The following is a 23,735-nucleotide window of genomic DNA, read 5'->3' as shown; positions in this document are numbered from 1 at the left end:
CAACTAATATTAAATTCAGGTGACAAAACGCTACCCTGACACTCTCCTGTAAAATGACTTGAAACAATTTGGAACTCATTGTTCCCTCAATGATTGCAAGCTGTCCAGCCTGGACAGGGCCTGTCAGGCAGCAAAGCAGCCCCAAACCATGAAGCTCCTTCCACCATGCTTTACAACTGGGACAAGGTTTTGGTGTTGGTGTGCAGTGCCCATTTTCCTCCAAACACAGCAGTGTGCATTTCTGCCAAAAGGTTAAACTTCTGTCTCACCTCTCCACAGAACATTGACCCAGAAGTGTGATGGAACATTCTGGTGATCTTTTGCAAAATTGAGATATGCAGCAATGTTGTTTGCCTTTCTTGGAGCAGTATTTTCCTCCGTGGTGTCCTTCCATGACCACCGTTCTTGTTCAGTGTTTTTCTTTAAGTACACACATGAACAGAGACCTTACCAAGCCCTAGATTTTTGCAGGTCTTTTGCTGTGACCCTGGGGTTCATTTTTATTTCCTTCAGCATTGCACATTGTGCTCTTGATGTGATCTTTGCAGGACACCCTCTCCTAGGGAGAATAGCAACAGTACTGAATTTCCAGCATTTATAGGCAATTTCTCTTACTGTGCACTGATGAACACTCGGGTCTTTCAAAATGCTTTCGTAGCATTTTCCAGCTTCATACATCTCAACAATTCTTCTTCCAAGGTCCTCTGAAAGGTGTTTTGATTGAGGCATGGTGCACATAAACAGATCTTTCTTGAGAAGAGCAGGTTCTGTCAGTAACCTGATGTTGTGTGTCTGTTTTATAGGACAGGGCAGCTCTACAACCCACACCTCCAATCTCATCTCATTGACTGGAACACCTGACTCCAAATAGCTTTTGTAGAAGGCATTACCCCAGAGGTTCACATACTGTTTTGAACCTAGGTTGGGATTGTTTAAATAGTGTACTCAGTATTGATGAAAAGTAGTACAACTGCTTGCACATAATTAATTTAGGAAGACTGTGTTTGTCTATTATTTTGACAGGTGAAGATCAAACCACATTTTGAGTAATTAATGCAGAAAAACAGGTAATTGCAAAGTTTTCATAAACTTATTCTTGCAACTGTATGTCATTTGTTAACTACTTTTTCACTGTTAAACTACAATTTGCAAAACAAGACCAGACTATCTCAATTTCCTTATTTTTAATTGATTCACTTTTCAAAATGCTGGCATCACACAAGCATGGGCAACATTTATTGCCCTTCTCATCTACACTAGAGACAGGTTTATACCCCCAGACTAGAGAGACACAGGTGGCCCCCATTTTTCAAACATTTGCTTACAACAGCTCGCTGTTATGAAAGACCTACATTAATACCTGCTTTCGCTAACCAAAGAGGATTTTCGCTTTTACAAGAAAAAGACGCCTGCTTTATACTTGTGTTTACCCCGAGAAAGACTACCATGACCATGAAGCCTTGTGCGGGCAGTTGTGTGCACACGCATGTATGTGTGTAGGTGTACGTGTACGTGCCGATTTTTTTTCTCCTAGTTGATTTTGGCTCGCTGTCTCCCCAATTTTGGGAAGTGAAACTACACTGTACATACAATATTTCTACTTTATATAGGCTGTATATTTATCAGATCATTCCTGCTTTTACTATATGTTTGTGTTATTTTAGGTTTTATGTGTTATTTGGTTTGATTTGGTAGGTTATTTTTTGGGTCTGGGAACACACAAAAATTTTCCCATATAAATTAATGGCAATTGCTTCTTCGCTTCACGACATTTCAGCTTACAAACGGTTTCATAGGAACACTCTACCTTCGGATAGAGGGGTAAACCTGTATGTGATACAAAAGGCAATTTTCTGATGATGGGGTGCCTATATGACTGATACCTTTGTCCTACTTGGTGAAGGAAGTTACAGGATCAGTTCTTTTGGAATAGTCTAAATGAATAACTCCTGTGTATTCTGTAGATGACATCCAGTGTAGCCAGGTAGAGAAAGGGATGAATGTTTAACATGGTGGATGGAGTGCTAAAAGCTGGTTCTTTTGTCCCAAATCATGTCAGAATTTTGGGAGATGCACTCAACCAATCAAGTGAAATGTATTCCATCAGACTCCTAAATATCCGTTATGGAAGATTTATGACTTAATGCGCTCAATTTATTGCATAAGAGTGGGGTTCAATTGTTAATACTCTTACCTCACCCTGGACTCTCCAACAGTAGGAAGTTTATCCATAGACACGGCTTCAGTTTGTTCAGTATTTCCTTTTCTTAGTAGGACAATTGGCAACATTGGTGTTACAGTGTGGTGTGGGCTCATTGGGATGGACAGACCTATTACTGTGCAGTATCTTTAAATAATAATAAAATAATTCCATTATCCCCTTTTTAACTTTAATGCTGTTCCACTACCAATCCTGCTTCAGTCCATTTGACTTCATTACTCCTCAGCCAGCTTTTGACCTAATAATATGATTGGTCTCTTTGATGGCTTCCCATTTTCCTTTCACAATATTCAAGTCACGTAAAATACTGCAAATGGCCTGCATCAAGTCATGATTACTAACCATCACTATCCTTAGTATTATATAATTGTCAGTCCTATCCAAATTTTAATTTCTCATCCTTAACTTTCAATTAATTTTTAGCCTCAATCCTCCCTATTTCTGTAGCCACCTCCAGCCATACAACTCCCATAAACTCTTTGTTCTTTAGGACGGAAATAAGCTTTTTAATCATATACTTTGTACTTTCAGGCAAAATGATTTCTTAACAAATAGTTTAAATTCAAACATTTTCCTGTAAAATTCTGATCCTCAATAAACCAATTACATAATGGGCCACAAAATGGTACAAAGTACAGCTAACAAAGAAACTAGTTTATGAATAGCCTCTGGCTGACTAAATAAGGTGAAACAGGCTCCAAATATTGAAAATGAATATAATTGTCCAAATCACTAAGCGACTCTAAATCAAGACATCAATCAAGATTTAATTTCAAAATATCAAAACTGCAGATCGAACCTGAGCAAGAACATTGTCCTATTCAATAACTGCACGAAGACTTGTTCATACATTGAACTACATTACTGCAAGTCTGGAAGCAACAAGATGTTTTGTTTCCATCATCCTCAGGGCACTTTAACTGCCCCAGAATCTGCACTGGCATTTAGTGTCAATATTACCCAGCAGTACTCAAACTGACAGCAGCTATACAATTCAAAATCACCAAGTTTCAGCCAATGGTACCTAGTTTTAAACACAGACCATCCCACTGGTGTTTTTCCTTAAGCCGATCAACATAAATCAGTGAAATGAAAATTGCATCTTGTTGCATAACTAACAGGATATGAAATTACAAATAATTAAATAAAGTGGGGGTGCAGAATCAGGTGAAATGTGGGGAGCTGGTGGACCCAATAGTGGTTCCTGGTGACTATATCTGCAGCAAATGTTGATTACTCAAGGAACTCTCGATTAAAGTTGATGACCTGGAATCTGACTTTCAAACACTGCAATGCAACAGCAAGGGTGCAAGTTCGTTGGACACTGTTTCAGGAGGCAGTCACACCCATTAGATTAACAACTTCAAATTCAGTCTGTAGCCAAAGACAAGAAGGTGAGACTGCAAGTGAGATAGGTAGTGGGATCCAAAAGCTAGTGCTCGAACAACTCAACCCTTCAGCTTGCCCAACAGTTGTTCTCTGTGAGGATAAGAGTAGGTGCTATAGAAAAGATGAGCAAACGAACCATGGTTCAGGGAACCATTTGGGGGGGGTGGGGAAGGGGAATGTGATTGTAATTGGGGATAGTATAGGTCAGGAAATAAACACAATTCTCTCTGGCAAGGATCAAGAGTCCATCAGGTTGCATTTTCCACCTGCTGCCTAGGTTCGGGGTATCTCATCTAACCAGAGAGATTAAGATCGGTAGGGCAAAGATCCAGTCATTGTGGTCCATATGGGTACCAATAACATAGGAAGAACAAGGAAAGAAGTTTGCTGAAGGAATTTAAGCAGCTAGGGACTAAATTAAAACAGTGCCAAAAAGGTAATAACTTCTAGATTATTACCTGAATCACATGCAAAAATTGGCTAGGGCTAAAAATATCAGAGAGTTAAATGCATAGCTCAAAGATTGATATGGGAAAAGTGGGTTTGAATTTGTGGAACATTGGCACAAATGTTGGGAAAGCAGGGAGCTGTTCCAAAGGAGGAGCTCCACCTGAAAAATGCATGGACCAAGGTCCTGACGAATCAAATATCTGGAGTTGTGGGAAGGGATTAAAATACAACAGTAGATTTGGGGGGGGGGGGGAAGGGGGGACTCAAAAGCTTGAAAAACTGTGGATAAAAAAAGGGAGGAGAGGTTATTGACAATTCCAATTAAGAAAAAACGTTTACAAAAAGATAACTGCTCGCAACATGGAGAAAAAATTGAAAAGGTGATGAGGATGGTGATTACTGGACTAAAGGTGTTATACACACCACTGAACAGTGGCCAGGAATTGGAATACAAATTACAATAGGAGATATAAAAAGCATGTAAAAGGGGCAAAGTTATAATGGTCACTGGGGATTTCAATATACAAGCAGTTAGGGAAAATCAAATTGGTGCTGGATCCCAATAGATGGAATATGTTGAATGCCTAAATCAACTTGTGGCTGAGTCCACTAGGGGAAAGGCCATGCTGGACTGGACAATTTAAATATATTACTGATCTACTTAGAGAAGCAGCATAGCAACAGGCCCTTCTGGCCTTACAAGCCCATCCTATCTAATTACACCCATATGACCAATTAACTGTCTAATCAGTACATCTTTGGAATATGGGACGAAACTGGAATGCTTGGAGGAAACCCACACAAACCAGATTTGATCAGGAAGCTTAAGGTAAAGGACATCTTAGGAGTAATGGTGGATGTAATATGACAAAATTCACCCTGTAGTTTGAGAGGGAGAAACTAAAACCAGATGCATCGGCTTTACAGTTACAACCACAGCAGCACAATAGAAGAGCTGGTTGATTGGTAGGGATACTTGCAGGGATTATGGTAAAGTATCAATGGCTGGTGTTTCTCAGAATAATTCAAAAGACACAGTATCATTTCATTCCAAAAAAGCATTTTAAACTGACAACAAGCCAACCGAGGCTGACAAAGCAAGTCAAAGACAGCATAAAAGCAAAGGAGAGGTCACACAATATAGCCAAAAATTATTGGAAAGCTAGAAGATTGGGAAACTTTAACACAAGGCAACTAAAAAAAATGATGAAATATGAAGGAGAGCTAGCGAATAATATTAAAAAAGCACAAAAGGTTGTTTTTTTTTCACTCCTTATACAATATACCTGGGGAAAAGAGAGGCAAGAGCAGACATCAGACTGCTGGAAAATTATGGTGAAGAGGTAGTCATAAAAACCAAGAAAGACTGGATGAACAAGCATTTTGCATCGCTGTGGAAGACGACAGCAGCATGCCAAAAATTTGAGTGTCATGGGGCAGAATTACTAAGAAGAAGCTGAAAGGTCTGAAGCACCAGTCTGCCAGACCAGATGATTATACCTCAGCGTTATGAAAGTGGTAGCAAAAGAAACGGTGGAAGCATTAGTGATCTTTCCAGTCACTAATTCTGAATTGATTCTCAAGGACTGGAAAATCATAAATATCATTCTATTCTTCAAGGGAAGGAGGCAAAAGATAGGTAATTACAGGCCAGTTAGACTGACTTAATGATTGGGAAGACACTGTAGTCCATTATTAAGGATGAGGTTTCATGGCACTTGGAAGCATTCAATAAAATAGGCTAAAGTCAGCATGGTTTCCTTAAGGCAGCTAGACAGCAAATTGGTTAGTACAATGCTTTACAGTACAGTGACCTGGATTCAATTTCCACCGCTGTCTAAGGGGTTTGCACGTTTTCCCCATGGCCAAGTGGGTTTCCTCGGAGTGCTCTGGTTTTTTCCCATAACCAAAGGAATAACAGTTAGTACTGCAAGTTAATTGGTCAATATAAACTGTCCCATGATTAGGCTAGGATTAAATTAGAAGTTGCTGGTTAGTGCAGCTCGAAGGGTCAGAAGGCCCTGTGGTGGGTGGATGGGTGGTTGATAAACAAATCTGCTCAAATTCTTTGAGGAAATTACAGGCAGGATAGACAAAGGAGCATCAATGGATTTTCTGAAGGCCTTTGACAACATGCCACATGAGGTTGCTAAACAAGACGAGAATCCATGGTATTACAGGAGAAAGATACTAGCATGGACAAAAGATTAGCTAACTGTAAAGAGTGAGAATAAGGTAGAATAAGACAGAAGGTAAAGAGTGAGAATAAGGGGGGCCTTTTACTTGTCATGTTACACAAGGGTCAGTGTTGTGGCCTGCTACTTTTCATATTTTACATTAATGATCCAGATCACAGGACTGATGGCTTTGTAGCCAAGTTTGCACACAATATGAAGGTAGGTTGTGGGGCAGGTAGTACTGAGGAAACAAAGAGATTGCTGTAGGATTTTCACTGATTAAGAGAATTGGCAAAGAAGTGGCCGTTGCACTTACATCCATCATCATGAAGTGTTTCGAGAGGCTCGTCATGAAGCATATCAAGACCCTGCTGCGCCCCTCTCTGGACCCCCTGCAGTTTGCGTACCATCCCAACTGGTCAACAGATTGCCACCACCCTCCACCTCCACCTGGTCCTAACCCACCTGGACAAAAAAGACACATACGTTCGGATGCTGTTCATAGACTTCAGTTCAACATTCAACACAATCATCCCTCAGAAACTGACTGGAAAGCTGAGCCTCCTGGGCCTGAACACCTCCCTCTGCAACTGGATTCTAGACTTCCTGTCTGGGAGACCTCAGTCGGTCCGGATCGGGAGCAGCATCTCCAACACCATCACACTGAGCACGGGGGCTCCCCGGGGTTGCGTGCTCAGTCAACTGCTGTTCACTCTGTTGATCCACGACTGTGCTGCAACACACAGCTCGAACCATATCAAGTTCACCAATGACACCACCGTGGTGGGTCTCATCAGCAAGAATGACGAGTCAGCTTACAGAGAGGAGGTGCAGCGGCTAACAGACTGGTGCAGAGCCAACAACCTGTCTCTTAACGTAAACAAAACAAAAAAGATGGTTGTTGACTTCAGGAGGGCATGGAGCGACCACTCCCCACTGAACATCGACAGCTCCTCGGTAGAGATCGTAAAAAGCACCAAATTTCTTGGTGTTCACCTGATGGAGAATCTCACCTAGTCCCTCAACACCAGCTCCATAGCAAAGAAAGCCCAGAAGAGTGTCGACTTTCTGCGAAGGCTGAAGAAAGTCCATCTCCTACCCCCCATCCTCATCACATTCTACAGGGGTTGTATTGAGAGCATCCTGAGCAGCTGCATCACTGCCTGGTTCGGAAATTACACCATCTCGAATCGCAAGACCCTGCAGCGGATAGTGAGGTCAGCTGAGAAGATCATCGGGGTCTCTCTTCCCGTCATCACGGACATTTACACTACACGCTGCATCCGCAAAGGAAACAGCATTATGAAGGACCTCATGCACCCCTCATACAATCTCTTCTCCCTCCTGCCGTTTGGGAAAAGGCTCCGAAGCATTCGGGCTCTCACAGCCAGACTATGTAACAGTTTCTTCCTCTAAGCTATCAGACTCCTCAATACCCGAAGCCTTGCCCTATTGACCTGTTTATTATTTATTGTAATGCCTGCACTGTTTTTGTGCACTTTATGTAGTCCTGTGTAGGTCTGTAGTCTAGTGTAGCTTTGTGGTGTTGTTTTTTTTTACGTAGTTCAGTCTAGTTTTTGTACTGTGTCATGTAACACCATGGTCCTAAAAAAATGTAGTCTCAGTTTTACTCTGTACTGTACCAGCAGTAATGGTCGAAATGACAATAAAAGTGACTTGACTTGATAATATAGAAATCAGAGGTGCAAGGAAGTCCTTGTACAGGATTCCGTGAAGGTTAACTTGCAGGTTAAGTCAGTAGCAAGAAAGGAGAATGCAATGTTAGCATTAATTTCCAGAGGACGAGAATATAAATACCAGGGTATAACATTGAGGTTTTATAAGGCATTGGTCAGAGTACATTGTGAGAAGTTTTAGTCTCTATATCCAAGAAAACCATTGCAGAGGGGTCAGAGGACATTTAGAAGATTGATCTTGAGGATGAAAGGGTTCACACAAGAGTAGCATTTGATGGCTCTGGGTCTGTACTTGTTGGAGTTTAGAATAATGAAGGGGATCTCATTCAAACCTGTTGAATATTGAGATATCTTGATGGAGCAGACATGGAGATGTTTCCAAAGTGGGAGAGACTATGACCAGAGAAAACAGCTTCAGAAGAGTGTCTGTCCCCTTTAAAACAAATGAAGAGGAATTTTTTTATCCAGAGGGAGCTGAATCTGTGGAATTCATTGCTATGGACAGAAGTGGAGACCAAGTCATGGAGTATATTTAAAGTTGATAAGCTCTTGTTTACTAAGGGCAGCAAAGGTTACAGAGAGAAGGCAGAAGAATGGGGTTGAGAGAAAACAAATGAATCAGCCATAATGGAGTGGTGAAGCTGACTCAATAGACTAATTGGCCCAATTTTGCTAAGGTTTGATATCACATTCATTGTTATGCAATCCTAAATGAAATTGGGTAATTGTTTCAACCACTGAAATGTCATGGAATATTCCTCGCAAAATACAATTTTGTTACTCTACAAACCATGTAAACCCAAGCATCTGCAGCTAGACAAGACAGATTCTACACTTACCATCTTGTCCGCCTTCACCTCCTACTAGGTAGTGGGTATTTACTGCATTGTGGAAAAGGATAGTATATGTGTCTACAAGTCTCAGAAAATATCTTTGACTTTGAAATCTTAAGTCACTACTTCAATTTGCTTTGATTGCACTGCAACTCATCCCAATGGCTGCAAATTTGCCCCATCACCTGCCTGTCCTTCCTGACATCTTTACTGCTCACTATCTTAGACTTATTTCTGTTTTCCCCCTCCTCCGCTCTATCATTCCAGTTCCCATCCCCTGCCAAATTAGTTTAAACCTCCCTGACAGCTCGATTAAACCTTCCCGCCTTTGATTTAAATGACAGTTCAATGCTGATAACAACATAAAACTCATATGTATCCCATACATACATTAAAGATTATTTTTATCCAGCTTCTCTAAAAATAAAATGGTTTTTGCATTGGGAATATGAGAAACCTTTTTACAGTACCTGTAATAGTTTTTCCAAAACTTTTTTATGACACTTGCTAAGCACATTAAGCCATAATAATCCCAAAATTTTAGGTTTATTTGAATTTTAATTAAGAATGCATCATTAAAACTAGACATTCTAGGAGGAAAAGAGTGAACAAAATGTGAAAAATAATCAGGCATTTTTATGAATCATTGCTTTGTTTTGTTTCTAAATATGGCCTTGATATTATCAAGAGAAGAGTGCAATATTTTCCAGATTTTGTTGCATAGTACAGCACTTATAGCCAAATTGACAGTGCAATGATTAAGATTTTCAACTTAAAGTTATTCCATAAAGTTATTCCATTATTCTGTCACGATGGCTCATCTATCTTTTCTTGTGTACTGGTAAACAAACTTCCTTGATTAAATAGGTCTTAGACAAACATAGCTCCAACGTGCAGATAACAACAAAATAAAACAAGGCATCCATTTGAAAGTAGAACGAAAAAAAATAAGCATTGATCAACCATTTTTTAAAAATAATATTTTTGTAATGAATATAAATTCGTTGAATGTTTTAAACACAATGAGGTGTGTTTTAAATTATCTTCAAAATAAAACCAAATCAGTATCAAAGAGACATTTTGGAAAACAAACACACACACAAAATGTGTGTATTGTTTGAATTTCCAGCATCTGCAGATTTCCTCGTGTTTGACATTTTGGAGACCTATTATTTATCCTAAATTAATATAAACTCCAGATCTCAGTTTTGATAATGTTACTCCAAAACAGTCAGGTGGTAAACAAAGAAACTACCATTATTTTTTTAAATACCATGTCAAGTACTTAAAGCTAAACAAATTTCAAGCCAATGCAAACACTTGCAGACAGAATTCACCCTTTGCTTCATGGCAGTTGCCTGGAGATTGATTTCAGAGAAATGACCGAAATGTGTACCAAATGTACAAATGTATCATTCAATTAGCAAACAAATGACACAGATTATATTTAAGTATAACAATCTGGGGGAAAAAAGGAAGAGTTTGTATATGTGTGAAGTAAAATATCACCAAATGTAAAAATGAGGCAATTAATGTTGAATCTGATCTACTACAGATTTTTCAAAACTTAATCCACAAACAATACTCTTAAATGAGAACCACAGAGGTAAACTTATGATCTTACATATGCAACAGAGCTAAATTTCTGTGATAAAGGAGTTCAAAAAATTAACTGGAGCAGATATTTTCTATGGAAATACAGCAAGAACAACTAAACAATTTCCGCATATAAACTGGGATCTTCAAAGTGCAAGAGGTTTAGATGGGGGCAAAATTTGTTAGGCACATCCAGTAGGATTTCTTAAATTAATAGGCAGATAGTCCAACTATCTACAGCAGTAGGAGCAGTACTGAACCTCGTGTTGGGTAATGAGCTTGGCCAGGTGACTAGCCTTTCAGTGGGTGAACAGTAAGGGAGCTTGACTACTACAGTTCCTTAAGTTTTAAGACAGATGTAGATAAGTATGCATCCTACGAGAGAATAAATTGAAGCAGGGTATTAAGCAGGAACCACGGAGAGTTAAATGGGAATGATCAATTTTGGGCAAGTGCACATCTGACATGTGGAGGGTACTTAAAAACCAACTGCACAGAGTACAAGAGGTATGTTCCAGTGAGTAGTACGTACAAGGATGGTAAGGTAAGAGAACCTTGGATGTCAAGAGAGGTGACATCCAAGTTAATCAAAAAGAAAAAGGACAAGTATTCAAATAGAACAGCTCTTAGTGTTATAAAGAAACCAGAAAAGTACTCCAAGGGAATTAGGAAAGCCAGGAGGGTCCATGCAAAATTCTTGGCAAATAGGATTAAAGAGAATCAAGGCATTCTATACACACATCGAGCAGGACAGGACCACTCAAGGATAATGGGGAAACAATTGCTTGAATGCAGAGGATGTTGGAGAGATCCTTAATGAGTACTTTTCATCAGTATTTACCAAGAAGGATGTAGAGGATAGGAAGAACAGTTTTAAGCATACTGATTTGCAAGGGCATTTCAAGGTAAAGGAGACGGTAGTGTTGGGATTCTTAAAGAGCATTACGGTCATTAAGATTCCAGGGCTTGATGGGTATCACAGGTTATTGAGAGAGACAAGAAGAGATTGCTGAGGCTTTGACCAAAATGTTTGCGTCCTCTCCAGCTGTACGTGAGGTCTCGATGGACTAGCAAGTAGCTACTGTTGTTCCACTGTTCAAATAGGGAACAGGGGATAATGCTGGAAACTACAGACCAGTGAGTTTCAAGTTAGTGGCAGTGAAGCTACTGGTGAGAGTTCTTAAGGACAGGATTTATGAACATTTGGAAAACCATGGCCAGTATGGCTTCATGTGGGGCAAGCTGTGTCTCACTGACTTGAGAGTTTTTTTGATGAGGTGGTGAGGGTGATTGATGACGGTAGAGCTGTGGATGTTGTCTTCATGGATTTTAAAAAGGCGTTTGACAAGGTGCCTCATGGGAGATTCATCCAGAAGATTAAGATGCATGGGATCCATGGTGAATTAGCGGTATGCATTCAGAAGTAACTTGCCCATAGACTGAGGATAGGGTTGAAGAAACTTAATTATAGTGGTGTTCCACAAGGATCTATACTGGGATCTCCGCTGTTTGTGATGTATATAATTGACCTGGATGAAAATATAGATGTGTGCAGATGATACAAAGACTGGTGGAGTATATAGGGTGGAAGACTGGCAAAGAATATAATGGGATATAGATCGGCTGCAGATACGGGCAGGGAAATGGCACAAAGAGTTTTACCAAGCCAAATGTAAAGTATTGCACCTCGGTACATAAAATGAAAAAAAAAGACAGTACACTGTTAAGAGCAAGATCCGAGGGATCTTAGGGTCCGAAATCATAGCTCCCTGAAAGTGGCTACACAGATTGATAGGACAGTTAAGCAGCAAATTATATGCTTGCCTTTATTAGTCAAGGCCCTGATTTCACAAGTCAGTAAGTTATGTTGCCCCTCTTGTATTTAAGCAAGACGGGATAACTTCAAAGGAGATGGTCTTACGGAGACGTAAGGGGCAAGTCATTTTCTACAAAGAGTGGTGGGTGCCTGAAATGCGCAGCTTGGGGTGGAGGTAGAGCAGGAATCATTAGATTTCTAAGAGATATTTAGAAAAAAAACACATGGATGTGAGGAAAGCAGAAAAATATTGACATTATATAGGCAGAAGAGATTAGTCTGGTTAGCTATTTGAATATTCATTAAATTGGTCTGGCATTACACTGTGGGCTGAAGGTCTTGTTCCTGTGTTGTTCTGTTCTATGTTCTATTTTAAACTAGAGAGCTAACTGAATTTACCAGTGGTCCTGTACAGTGGCAATTATAACCCAGTTTACCCTCCTTCCAAACCTATTCTCCTCAATCAAACAACACACACAAAATGCAGAACACAGCAGGCCAGGCAGCATCTATAGGAGAAGCACTGTCGACGTTTCGGGCCGAGACCCTTCGTCAGGACTAACTGAAAGGAAAGATACCAAGAGATTTTAAAGTAGTGGGGGGGGGAATGCAAAATGATAGGAGAAGACCAGAGGGGTTGGGATGAAGCTAACAGCTGGAAAGGCGATTGGCGAAAGCGATACAGAGCTGGAGAAGGGAAAGGATCATGGGACGGGAGGCCTCGGGAGAAAGAAAGGGGGAGGGGGGAGGAGCACCAGAGGGAGATAGAGAACAGGCAGGGTGAGAGAAAAAAGAAACAAACAACTAAATATGTCAGGGATGGGGTAAGAAGGGGAGGAGGGGCATTAACAGAAGTTAGTGTTCATGCCATCAGGTTGGAGGCTACCCAGCCGGTATATAAAGTGTTGTTCCTCTAACCTGAGTGTAGATTCATCTTTACAGTAGAGGAGGCCATGGATAGACATATCAGAATGGGAATGGAACATTGAAATAAAATTTGTGGTCACTGGGAGATCCTGCTTTCTCTGGTGGACAGAGTGTAGGTGTTCAGCGAAACAGTCTCCCATTCTGAGTCGGGTCTCACCAATATCTAAAAGGCCACAATAGGAGCACCGGACAGTATACCACACCAGCCGACTCACAGGTGAAGTGTCGCCTCACCTGGAAGGACTGTCTGGGGCCCTGAATGGTGGTGAGGGAGGAAGTGATAGGGCAGGGGTAATACTTGTTCTGCTTACAAGGATAAGTGCCAGGAGGGAGATCAGTGGGGAGGGATTGGGTGGACGAGTGGACAAGGAAGTCGCGTAGGGAGCGATCCCTGTGGAAAGCAGAAAGAGCGGGGGGAGGGAAGGATGTGCTTGGTAGTGGGATCCAATGGAGGTAGCGGAAGTTACGGAGAATTATATGTTGGACCTGGAGGCTGGTGGGGTGGTAGGTGAGGACAAGGGGAACCCTATCCCGAGTGAGGTGGCGGGCAGATGGGGTGAGGGCAGATGTGCAGGAAATGGGAGAGATGCGTTTGAGAGCAGAGTTGATGGTGGAAGAAGGGACGCCCCTTTGTTTAAAAAAGGAAGACATCTCCTTCGTCCTGGAATAAAAAGCTTCATCCTGAGAGCAGATGCGGCGGAGACGGAGGAATTGTGAGAAGGGGATAGCATTTTTGAAAGAGATAGGGTGGGAAGAGGAATAGTCCAGGTAGCTGTGAGAGTCTGTAGGCTTATAGTAGATATCAGTAGATAGGCAGTCTTCAGAGAAGGAGACAGAAAGATCAAGAAAGGGGAGGGAGGTGTTGGAAATGGACCAGGTAAATTTGAGGGCAGGGTGAAAGTTGGAGGCAAAGTTAATGAAGTCAACAAGCTCAGCATGCGTGCAGGAGGCAGCGCCAATGCAGTCGTCGATGTAGCGAAGGAAAAGATGGGGACGGATACCCTTATAGAGTTGGAATATGGACTGTTCCACAAAGCCAACAAAAAGGCAGGCATAACTGGGACCCATGCTGGTGCCCATGGCTACACCCTTGGTTTGGAGGAAGTGGGAGGAGCCAAAAGAGAAATTATTGAGAGTAAGAACTAATTCCACTAGACGGAAGAGAGTGGTGGTAAAGGGGAATTGGTTAGGTCTGGAATCTAAAAAGAAGCAAAGAGCTTTGAGACCATCCGGGTGGGGGATGGAGGTATATAGGGACTGGACGTCCATGGTGAAAATAAGGCGGTGGGGGCCTTAAAATCATTGAAAAAATTCAAAGTGTCACGAACATAGGTGGGAAGAGGTTGAACAAAGGGGGATAAGACAATGTCATGGTATGCAGAAATGAGTTCGGTGGGGCAGGAGCTAGCTGAGACAATAGGTCTACCTGGACAGGCAGGTTTGTGGATCATGGGTAGGAGGTAGAAACGGGAAGTGCAGGGTGTGGGAACTATGAGGTTGGTGGCAGTGGATGGGAGATCCCCAGAGCTGATAAGGTTGGTGATGGTATAGGAGACGATGGCCTGGTGCTCCTTAGTGGGGTCATGATCAAGGGGTAAATAAGAGGAGGTAACAGAGAGTTGTTGCTGTGCCTCGGCCAGGTAGAGGTCAGTACCACAGACAACAACAGCTCCCTCCTTATCAGCAGGTTTTATAGCGAGGTTGGGATTGGTGCAGAGGGAGCAGAGTGTTCGGAAGGAGTGAGGTTGGAATTGGAACAGGGTGTGGTGAAGTCGAGACGGTTGATGTCCCATCGGCAATTAGCAATAAAGAGATCCGGAGCAGGTAGAAGACCAGAGCGGGGTGTCCATGAAGAGGAGGAGGGTTGAAGACGGGTCATCAGTGGGGGTAGGAGAGTCCTTGCCAAAGAAATAACCTTGGAGACGGCAGAAGAAGAGTTCAGCGTCATGGCGTATGCGGAACTCGCTGAGGTGTGGGCAAAGGGCAACAAAGCTGAGGCCCTTACTGAGGACAGAACACTCTGCCTCAGAGAGTTGAAGGTCGGAGGGAATGGTAAAGACCCGGCAAGGATGAGAGATGGGATCAGAGGGGGGAAGGGAGGCTGGTAGTGTCAGTGGAGAGGGAAGGGTTGACGATGGGATCTGAGAGAGAGGGGATTACAGAGTGTTGGTGGGGGAAGGGGAGACGGGAGACACAATCGCAGGATGTGAAGACCCAGCCTGGAGTTCAAGGCTGGAGTTACAGTCAGTGGTTGCACAATCGCTTTGAAGCTGTCCATGGTCGTTGGAACCCGCGTTGATGGTGCTGGAGTCCGGGTTTTAAATATGCCCAGGGTTGCTGGGGCAGCCGAGATCGACGGCCGAGCCCGGGGAAGCGATACAAAGACCATGCTCTGGGGTCTGCAAATGGAAGATCTTGCAATCCTTGCAGGACTTGATAAAGTCAAAGAAACGGCAATTGCACGCATGGATCCAATGGAGGATGAAATAACAGACAAGTCCATTGCAAACGGAGAAAAAGGTGTCCTGGAGGCGTGGAAGGGATTGTGAAAGGGACGCCAGGTACCTTCTCATTCCGGAGAGTGTCACCCTCAGAGTTCGACGGGAGAAACAACGGCAGAGTCAATTAAATGTGAGTACCTGAGATCCTCAGAAAGTCCAAATTGAGAAGCTCGAAAACGGATCCTGAAGCCAACTGCAGTCAGTTGGCGGTGGAGACACGTTCCAAAGAAGGATATATGGCTGTAATAGCGGGTCTGGGTCAAAATATGATTGAAAAGTTGAAGGGCCGAAGGAATTACAAATGTGGAGCAGTGAGAGAGGGTTTCACTGAACTCCCGAAGAGAAGATTTAAACTTCTTCAGTGCAGGCATCACTGGCAGAGGCTTCGCAGTAGTGAATTTAAAGAGCAAAAACGAGGAAATCTGCAGATGCTGGAAATTCAAACAACACACACAAAATGCTGGTGGAACACAGCAGGCCAGGCAGCATCTATAGGAGAAGCACTTTTCGGTCCGAGACCCTTTGTCAGGACTAACTGAAAGGAGAAATACTAAGAGATTTAAAAGTAGTGGGGGGGAGGGGGGAGGAATGCGAAATGATAGGAGAAGACCGGAGGGGGTGGGATGAAGCCAAGAGCTAGAAAGGTGATCGGCGAAAGTGATACAGAGCTGGAGAAGGGAAAGGATCATGGGACGGGAGGCCTTGGGAGAAAGAAAAGTGGGGGGGGGGGGGGGGGAAGCACCAGAGGGAGATGGAGAACAGGCAGGGTGATGGGCAGAGAGAGAAAAAAAAACAAACAACTAAATATGTCAGGGATGGGATCTCCTCAAACTGGCTTTTTCTACCCCAGCCTGCTCTTTATGCATAGCTGCAATCATAGCCATGCTTTTCCAACCACACGTTTCACTCACTCACCATGCTAATGATGCCTGCTTTCACTTAACATCACAGTTTTTGATGCCTATTTGTCCACTGCATGGTCAGACTCACTCCAATCACCCTCATACATCCCCTCCCCCACTAATCATCCTCAAAGCATTGTCAAGTCCTTGCTTTTCCCTGAATGTCTCATTCCCCAAGTATTACCATTCATACCCCTTTCCTCTCTTTCTTTTCTCTCTCCCCACACATCCTTACTCATTTGTTCTAGTCAGACATAATCAGAAAATGATGCTCTGATGCACCCCTTCGCAGCCTTTCATACCCTCTCATTAAGTTCACTAAGATACACATAAATACCCTCATTGCAGTGATTATTCACACAAATTCTTCCAGGAGAAAATTGAAATAACTATGAAAGAGGTAGGTTAAAAGAAGATGACTTACCTGAATTTCATACAAGTGAGCAACATGAAACTGGACTGCAAACAAAAATTAATAATTTTAGTAGTTGACACTTTAAAGAATTTAAAACAATGTACATATACTTATTTGAAATGAAGTGACAAATATCAAACCAGAAATCTAGGGAAGTGCTCAAAGTCACAGAAATTCACCCATGTAAAGAATTTGCAAATAAATTTTCTAAAAAATATATTCAAATACTAAATGCCAGCATAGATATATTCATGCAAATGACACAACAAAACTTTCACATAGGTTTTTTTTCAGGATAATAATCACTGAGTCAGGGACAATACCACTCTTCAAACTGCATTATGTAAAATTATCATAAGTCAGTGCCGTTCAAGAAGGATTTTCATTTCAAATTATTATGCAATGGCAAGCAGTATTTTATGTTCAATTAGTTCTACAATTTTTCACTTGTTTAGCTACATGTCAGATTTTTGTTTTACATACTTTCCAGTTTTTATTTCTATGCACATAATAAAAAGTTCATGAATTACACAGAGACTTAGCCTTTTTAAAAATCACATGTCACCGTCATCCCGAAGTGCCTCAGAATTTGGAACATATTACTATTAAATGTGGCAGGCATGTGCAGATGCTTGGTGGCGATTACACATTTTTTCTTTGCTTCAGGGTTTTAATAGGAGTACGAGGAGATGGTAATTGTAATGAAATGGAAGCTAGGTGGTAGGTTTTAAGTGTGAAAGTAACATGCAATTAGTAGCAGGACTTTGTTGCATATTCACAAATGGCTTTCTCAAAGTAATGGGAGAGGTGTTGAGCTTTAGAAAAAAAAGCAAGCAGTACAGTCAAGCTGGCAGCCATGTCTTTACTCTGTGAGAAATGCAAACTACCAAGAATAGAAATCTTGAATATAATCAGTGGCTTATTTGGGCAAGGTTTATGCGGCAGAGACTGATTATGATGGGCAGTGTTCTTGTAGGGGTACACATAAAGCAAAATTAATAAGTAACTGAGGACTGCCAACAACACTCAGGAAACATTAACCAAAAAAGTCAGAGATAATAAGAATGGAAAAGGCATGTGCTGTTCTCAGAATGTGAAACACACAAATGATACATAGTATGAATGGAGAACAAAGTTAGAGAAAATCCTATTGCAGTAGAACCTTCGTAATCCAGCACCCTGAGAGATGCCAAACTCCAGAATTTTAGGACTAGTGGACACCTGAACACGTTTCACATTTTGTTACGTAAACAATAAAGTATAATAATTTTTCTAGCGCACTGGTGAATTTAAAAGAAAATAGGAAACATTAAAAACTCTAAACAAATGATCCAGGTGAAAACAAACACATCCATATCACTGAAGTTCTGAACTCCAACCACAGTTCTGGCCAAACATATGTCTCACTGTCTGGACCCTGGCAACACTTTGGACTCTGCTTTGGCCATACATCCCAACTGCAGACTGGACCATAATCTCTCACTGTAAGCTAACAAGTGAGCCAGATGCCAAATTATCAGCATTACTGAAAAAAATGGATGGCAGATTATTAATTTTACTGTATGATTAAAGAAATTATTTTATACGGAAAGGTTTTTTTTAAAACAAATCTGTATGACAGAAAACATATTTGCAGCCAGATTCAGGAATGGATTTGGGTCTTTTTGCTTCAGTATTAATTCTACTGAGGGTAGAAAAATATACTCTCAGAGTGAAAGATCATCACTAAATTAGGAGAAGCAAAGGGCAGAAGTGCAAATGAGTAGAACTGTTATTAGGCTCAATTGCAACTGGCTGAACTATCATACAGACAGAAACAAACTTCAAGTTCTCCAAGTCTTATTAATATAAATGGAGGGATGTATGAGAAGCAGAAGTGGTAAGGTAGGTATAGCAGTCTGTACCTCTTGCCAAAGTGACCATAGTCAAAGCTAATACACTGGATGAAACTTCCTGTACACAAAATGGATTATTTACAAACAGAATCTATTTTATGAGATGTGATACTATTGTTTTTACCTAGCAGCTCTGGAATTCATATTTATTCTCCCATCCACCCAAAAAATAGGCAATGCAGTACAAGCATTTAAACTGGAAATTAAAACAGTAAGACAACTGGCAATACTCAAATGTGCACTTCACTGCTATCCATATCATTGTATTCAAAAAGTACTTAATAAAAGACTTTTATTAGATATCACCAAATTTTAAGGTATCATTTAATTGTGTAAAAATAATATGCTTAACAGTGGTTACTTTTTATTGCAATTTGCTCTACTGTTAAGACAAAATTCAAAACTCATGTAAATGTTACACGTAGTCATTATTCAGAGTATGCAAACAGTAAGTAAATGATTAATTACATAGTTATTAAGTATGGACTAAGTGAAACTGTTTTTACTATTCTACCAAAGTTACATCCACACAAATTTCAAATTGTCATTTAAGTCCATCTTACAAAATCATTTAATGAAACTCAATTGTTCATAAACAGCAATTGTTTTAATCATCTTCACCCAATGCAGTAATAACTCAGTTAAATAGTGGTATAGTGTTTTTATCCACTAACATTACAAACACGGTACAAAACTACTACTCTCATCAATGGCATACGCCTGAAGTTATTGCTGCACCATAGCAACTACAACAGCTTACATGGAAGCTCCCACAAAGAATAAGTGAAATCAACGAAGCATTCAGCTTAATAATGCTGGCTGTGGTTAAGACATAGCCTAAGAAGTCCAAAGCAAATCACCTGCTCATCTTCAGAGTCAGAGAATGTTTCCCAAGCACACGGACAGAGCCTCAGTTCAACTTATCTGAGAGATTACATTTTCACTCTGCATGGCAGAAAAAAAACTTAGCCTATAATATGGAAGGCTCTTGTGACCTTGAGACACTGAAACTAGGGTTGAGGATCTGAGCATTCCATCCAGTTTCTGTTTTTGCTGCAAATTTCTAGCATCTGTGTTAGTTTGCATATGAAGCAACAGTAAATCTTGAAGTCAGGTCATAACATAGAGTGCGATTTCTACCAAAAAATTAAGCTCTTTTTCCTTGTGCTACAAAAATGAAAGGCAACAGAAACATTTTAACTGCATTAACTACAACCATCAAGTCAAATAGTCCTGCTCCAATGACTGGATGATAGATCTATTTTAGATGCTTTTGGACTAATTTGTACCTTCACAATTGCAATTCCATGTATCTATGAAGTATCTATATGGGACAAGCTATCCTGAGACGCTATTCAGGCAACCAACCGAATTGCATCAATCATAGATTGATACAGTTTAGCAGTGTTCCCCAAAAAACCGGGCCGCAAGGAAACAATATGATTTGTCGATATGAAACGATATGCTGCACTATTCCTCATTCCGTCACGCCCACTATTGAACTTGAACACACACAAGGTCATTACGCATATGAAGTCATTACCCACACGAAGTCATCAGTCACCTAAACGCAGTGATACCCTAGCACCAGGGATCACTGGCTGGCGTCAGGTAACCAGCCACGTCATGCGGCTGGTGAGAAGTGCCGATGTTTCTGAACTGGAGCGCGGACAGATGGGCACTGCCTCTAAACCTATTAAGCACACTGAGTGTTCGTGGGAAACCCGGTGCTAAAATATTCGCAGACGACCTAATTTGGGCTCAGGGTTTTGTAAGTAGCAGAGCAATTACCTCGCTGTGATCAACTGAAAGTCATCTCTCGAGCCAAGCTTTTGCCGGCTGATAGATCCAACCTACCTCCAAGGGGGGCAGGCACGCGTCCTGTAGCACTCCTCGCTCGGTCAGTCACTTTCTCTGGGTTGCGACCACCGTGGCCCTGGTATGGGGACCTCCGGCCCTTACCTTGTCCTCTCACTGGTGTGTTGTAATGATTTTATATGTTCCGACAAGGAAAATATGCACTGTGTGTTTATTATTAAATTCATTAGATAAATCCTTTCAGAAATGAAATTGAGTGTATTAGCCATTTATAAGTGACATATAGTTGACTCATCACCTATATTCCAGTCAATATTAACACCCATACCGCCCCCTCCCCTCAGCCAGTCCACAAGAATATTGTCAATATTAAACCGGTCCGTGGTGCAAAAAAGGTTGGTAACCCCTGCAGTCTAGGAAGCCATTTAACCGGCTCCTTGTTAATACCACCCTTGCTGTCAGCACTCATTACCTGCCACCAACTTCTCTAAAAAAAAATGCATGCAGCTTTCTTGAACCTCTGCATGAATTTAAGTGGACAAAAGGTGTAGCGATAAGTTTAAGATTGTATCCATTTTGGAACAAAGTCAGAAAGATATCTAATAATTGTGAATATATTTGACACCCATTATTGAAAATTTACTATTTACCAAAGTAGAAGCCAAATGTCATTCGATCTGTTTTATAAATTTACACCATCTTAACAATATTTAGCAATGGAAATGTGAACCCCTTCAATGCCAATGTCACCAAAAACTAATTCAGCACACTTAGTCTCATTCATGCTAAATAAACAATGCTTTTGAGTCATAAAGCAAGAAAAGTTTCCATCTTTATACAGATGGCCCCCGTTTTTCAAACGTTCGCTTTACAACAGCTTGCTGTTACGAAAGACCTACATTAGTACCTTTTTTCGTTAACCAAAGAGGATTTTCGCTTTTACAAAAAAAGATGCCCGCTTTATACATGTGTTTACCCTGAGAAAGACTACCATGACCATGAAGCCTTGTGCGGGCAGTTGTGTGCACATGCGTGTATGTGCGTATGCATAGGCGTTTACATGCCAATTTTATTTTCCTCCCCATCAATTTTGGCTCGCTGTCCTCCCAATTTTGATAAGTGAAACTACACAGTACATACAATATTTCTACTTTACATAGGCTGTGTGTTTATCATATCATTCCTGCTTTTACTATATGTGTTATAATTAGGTTTTATGTGTTATTTGATATGATTTGGTAGTGTAGCGGTGTGCTACACGCAGCGCTAAAATTACGACACGGAGTCGGTAACTGCAGTCGAAGGAAAAACTTTATTCGAAATCCTCAGCCTCACTTTTAAGCCTCCCTCAACCTGCCCCCCGTGGCACAGAGGCTCCAAAGCTCTGTGCTCGCAAACCCCCGTAGGCTATCTAATTGTGAGCTGGTTCGGATGTGCCAGGAAATGGGTCGCCACATAACCCCCCCCCCCCCCCCAGAACCGGCAATACACCCCCCAATGTCCACAGTCTGGGCCAGAACCTGCTTGGGAGGTCGGCCTCTGCGCCGATGTGCCGGAAACTCGGCCGGTTGTGCCAGGTCCACATGGGCCGGTTTGAGGTGGTCCACCGTGAAAACCTCCTCTTTCCCCCCAACGTCCAGCACGAACATGGACCCGTTGTTCCGGAGCACCATAAACGGCCCCTCGTATGGCCGCTGCAGCGGTGGCCGATGCCCGCCCCTTCGTACAAACACAAACTTACAGTTCTGCAGGTCTTTGGGTATGCAGGTCGGGTTCCGCCCGTGCTGTGAAGTGGGTATGGGGGCCAGGTTACCGAGCTTCTCGCGTAGTCTGCCCAGGACTGCTGCGGGATCTTCCTCTTGCCCCCGTGGGACTGGTAGGAACTCCCCGGGGACGACCAGGGGCGCGCCGCATACCAACTCGGCCGACGAGGCGTGCAGGTCGTCCTTGGGCGCTGTGCGGATGCCGAGTAGGACCCAGGGAAGCTCGTCTGCCCAGTTGGCTCCTCGCAGGCGGGCCATGAGGGCCGACTTCAGGTGACGGTGGAAACGCTCCACTAGCCCATTTGACTGTGGGTGGTAGGCAGTTGTGTGGTGCAGCTGAGTCCCCAAAAGGCTGGCCATAGCTGACCACAGGCTGGAGGTGAACTGGGCGCCTCTGTCAGAGGTAATGTGGGCCGGTACACCAAAGCGAGATATCCAGGTGGTGATCAGGGCTCGGGCGCAAGATTCGGAGGTGGTGTCGGTGAGCGGGACCGCCTCTGGCCATCTTGTGAACCGGTCCACGATAGTCAGGAGGTGCCGCACTCCACGCGACACTGGCAGGTAGCCCACGATATCCACATGAATGTGGTCGAAACGCCGGTGGGCGGGATGGAACTGCTGTGGTGGGGCTTTGGTGTGCCGCTGCACCTTGGCCGTCTAGCAGTGTATGCACATTTTGGCCCATTCACTGACCTGTTTGCGGAGTCCGTGCCAAACGAACCTGCTGGAAACCATCCGGACAGTTGTCCGGATGGAGGGATGCGCCAAGTTATGAATGGAGTCGAAAACACAGCGTCGCCAGGCTGTCGGGACGACGGGACGGGGCTGGCCGGTGGCGACGTCACAGAGTAGGGTCCTCTCACCCAGGCCTACGGGGAGGTCCTGGAGCTGCAAACCGGAGACTGCGGTTCTGTAACTCGGAATCTCCTCATCCGCCTGCTGCGCCTCTGCCAGTGCCTCAAAGTCTACTCCTTGGGAAAGGGCATTTACGGTAGGGCGAGAGAGCGCATCCGCCACGACATTGTCCTTACCCGAGACGTGCCGGACATCTGTCGTGTATTCAGAGATGTAGGACAGGTGGCGTTGCTGGCGGGACGACCAGGGGTCGGACGCTTTTGTAAACGCAAAGGTAAGCGGTTTGTGGTCCGTGAACGCGGTGAAGGGCCGACCTTCTAGGAAGTACCTGAAATGCTGGATTGCCAGGTAGAGCGCCAACAGTTTCCGGTCGAAAGCACTGTACTTGAGCTCGGGCGGCCGCAGGTGTTTGCTGAAAAACGCCAGGGGTTGTCAGCGACCTGCGATGAGTTGCTCTAGCACCCCACCGACTGCCGTGTT

General features: G+C 42.7%; 1 protein-coding gene across 4 annotated transcripts in view; it reads right to left on the bottom strand.

The window, feature by feature from the left end:
- Positions 1-23,735, bottom strand: part of kdm6a (lysine (K)-specific demethylase 6A) — a 218,775-nt gene that overhangs the window by 74,997 nt on the left and 120,043 nt on the right. For all 4 annotated transcript variants that reach the window (XM_059968281.1, XM_059968283.1, XM_059968282.1 and 1 more), the window contains exon 8: positions 16,934-16,968. In XM_059968281.1, the coding sequence (XP_059824264.1) occupies positions 16,934-16,968 (35 nt within the window). The remainder of the gene's footprint in view (positions 1-16,933; positions 16,969-23,735) is intronic.

This window comes from Hypanus sabinus, chromosome 4, assembly GCF_030144855.1.
Source record: "Hypanus sabinus isolate sHypSab1 chromosome 4, sHypSab1.hap1, whole genome shotgun sequence".
Taxonomy (NCBI): domain Eukaryota; kingdom Metazoa; phylum Chordata; class Chondrichthyes; order Myliobatiformes; family Dasyatidae; genus Hypanus; species Hypanus sabinus.
This window is presented reverse-complemented; position numbering and strand designations above follow the sequence as displayed.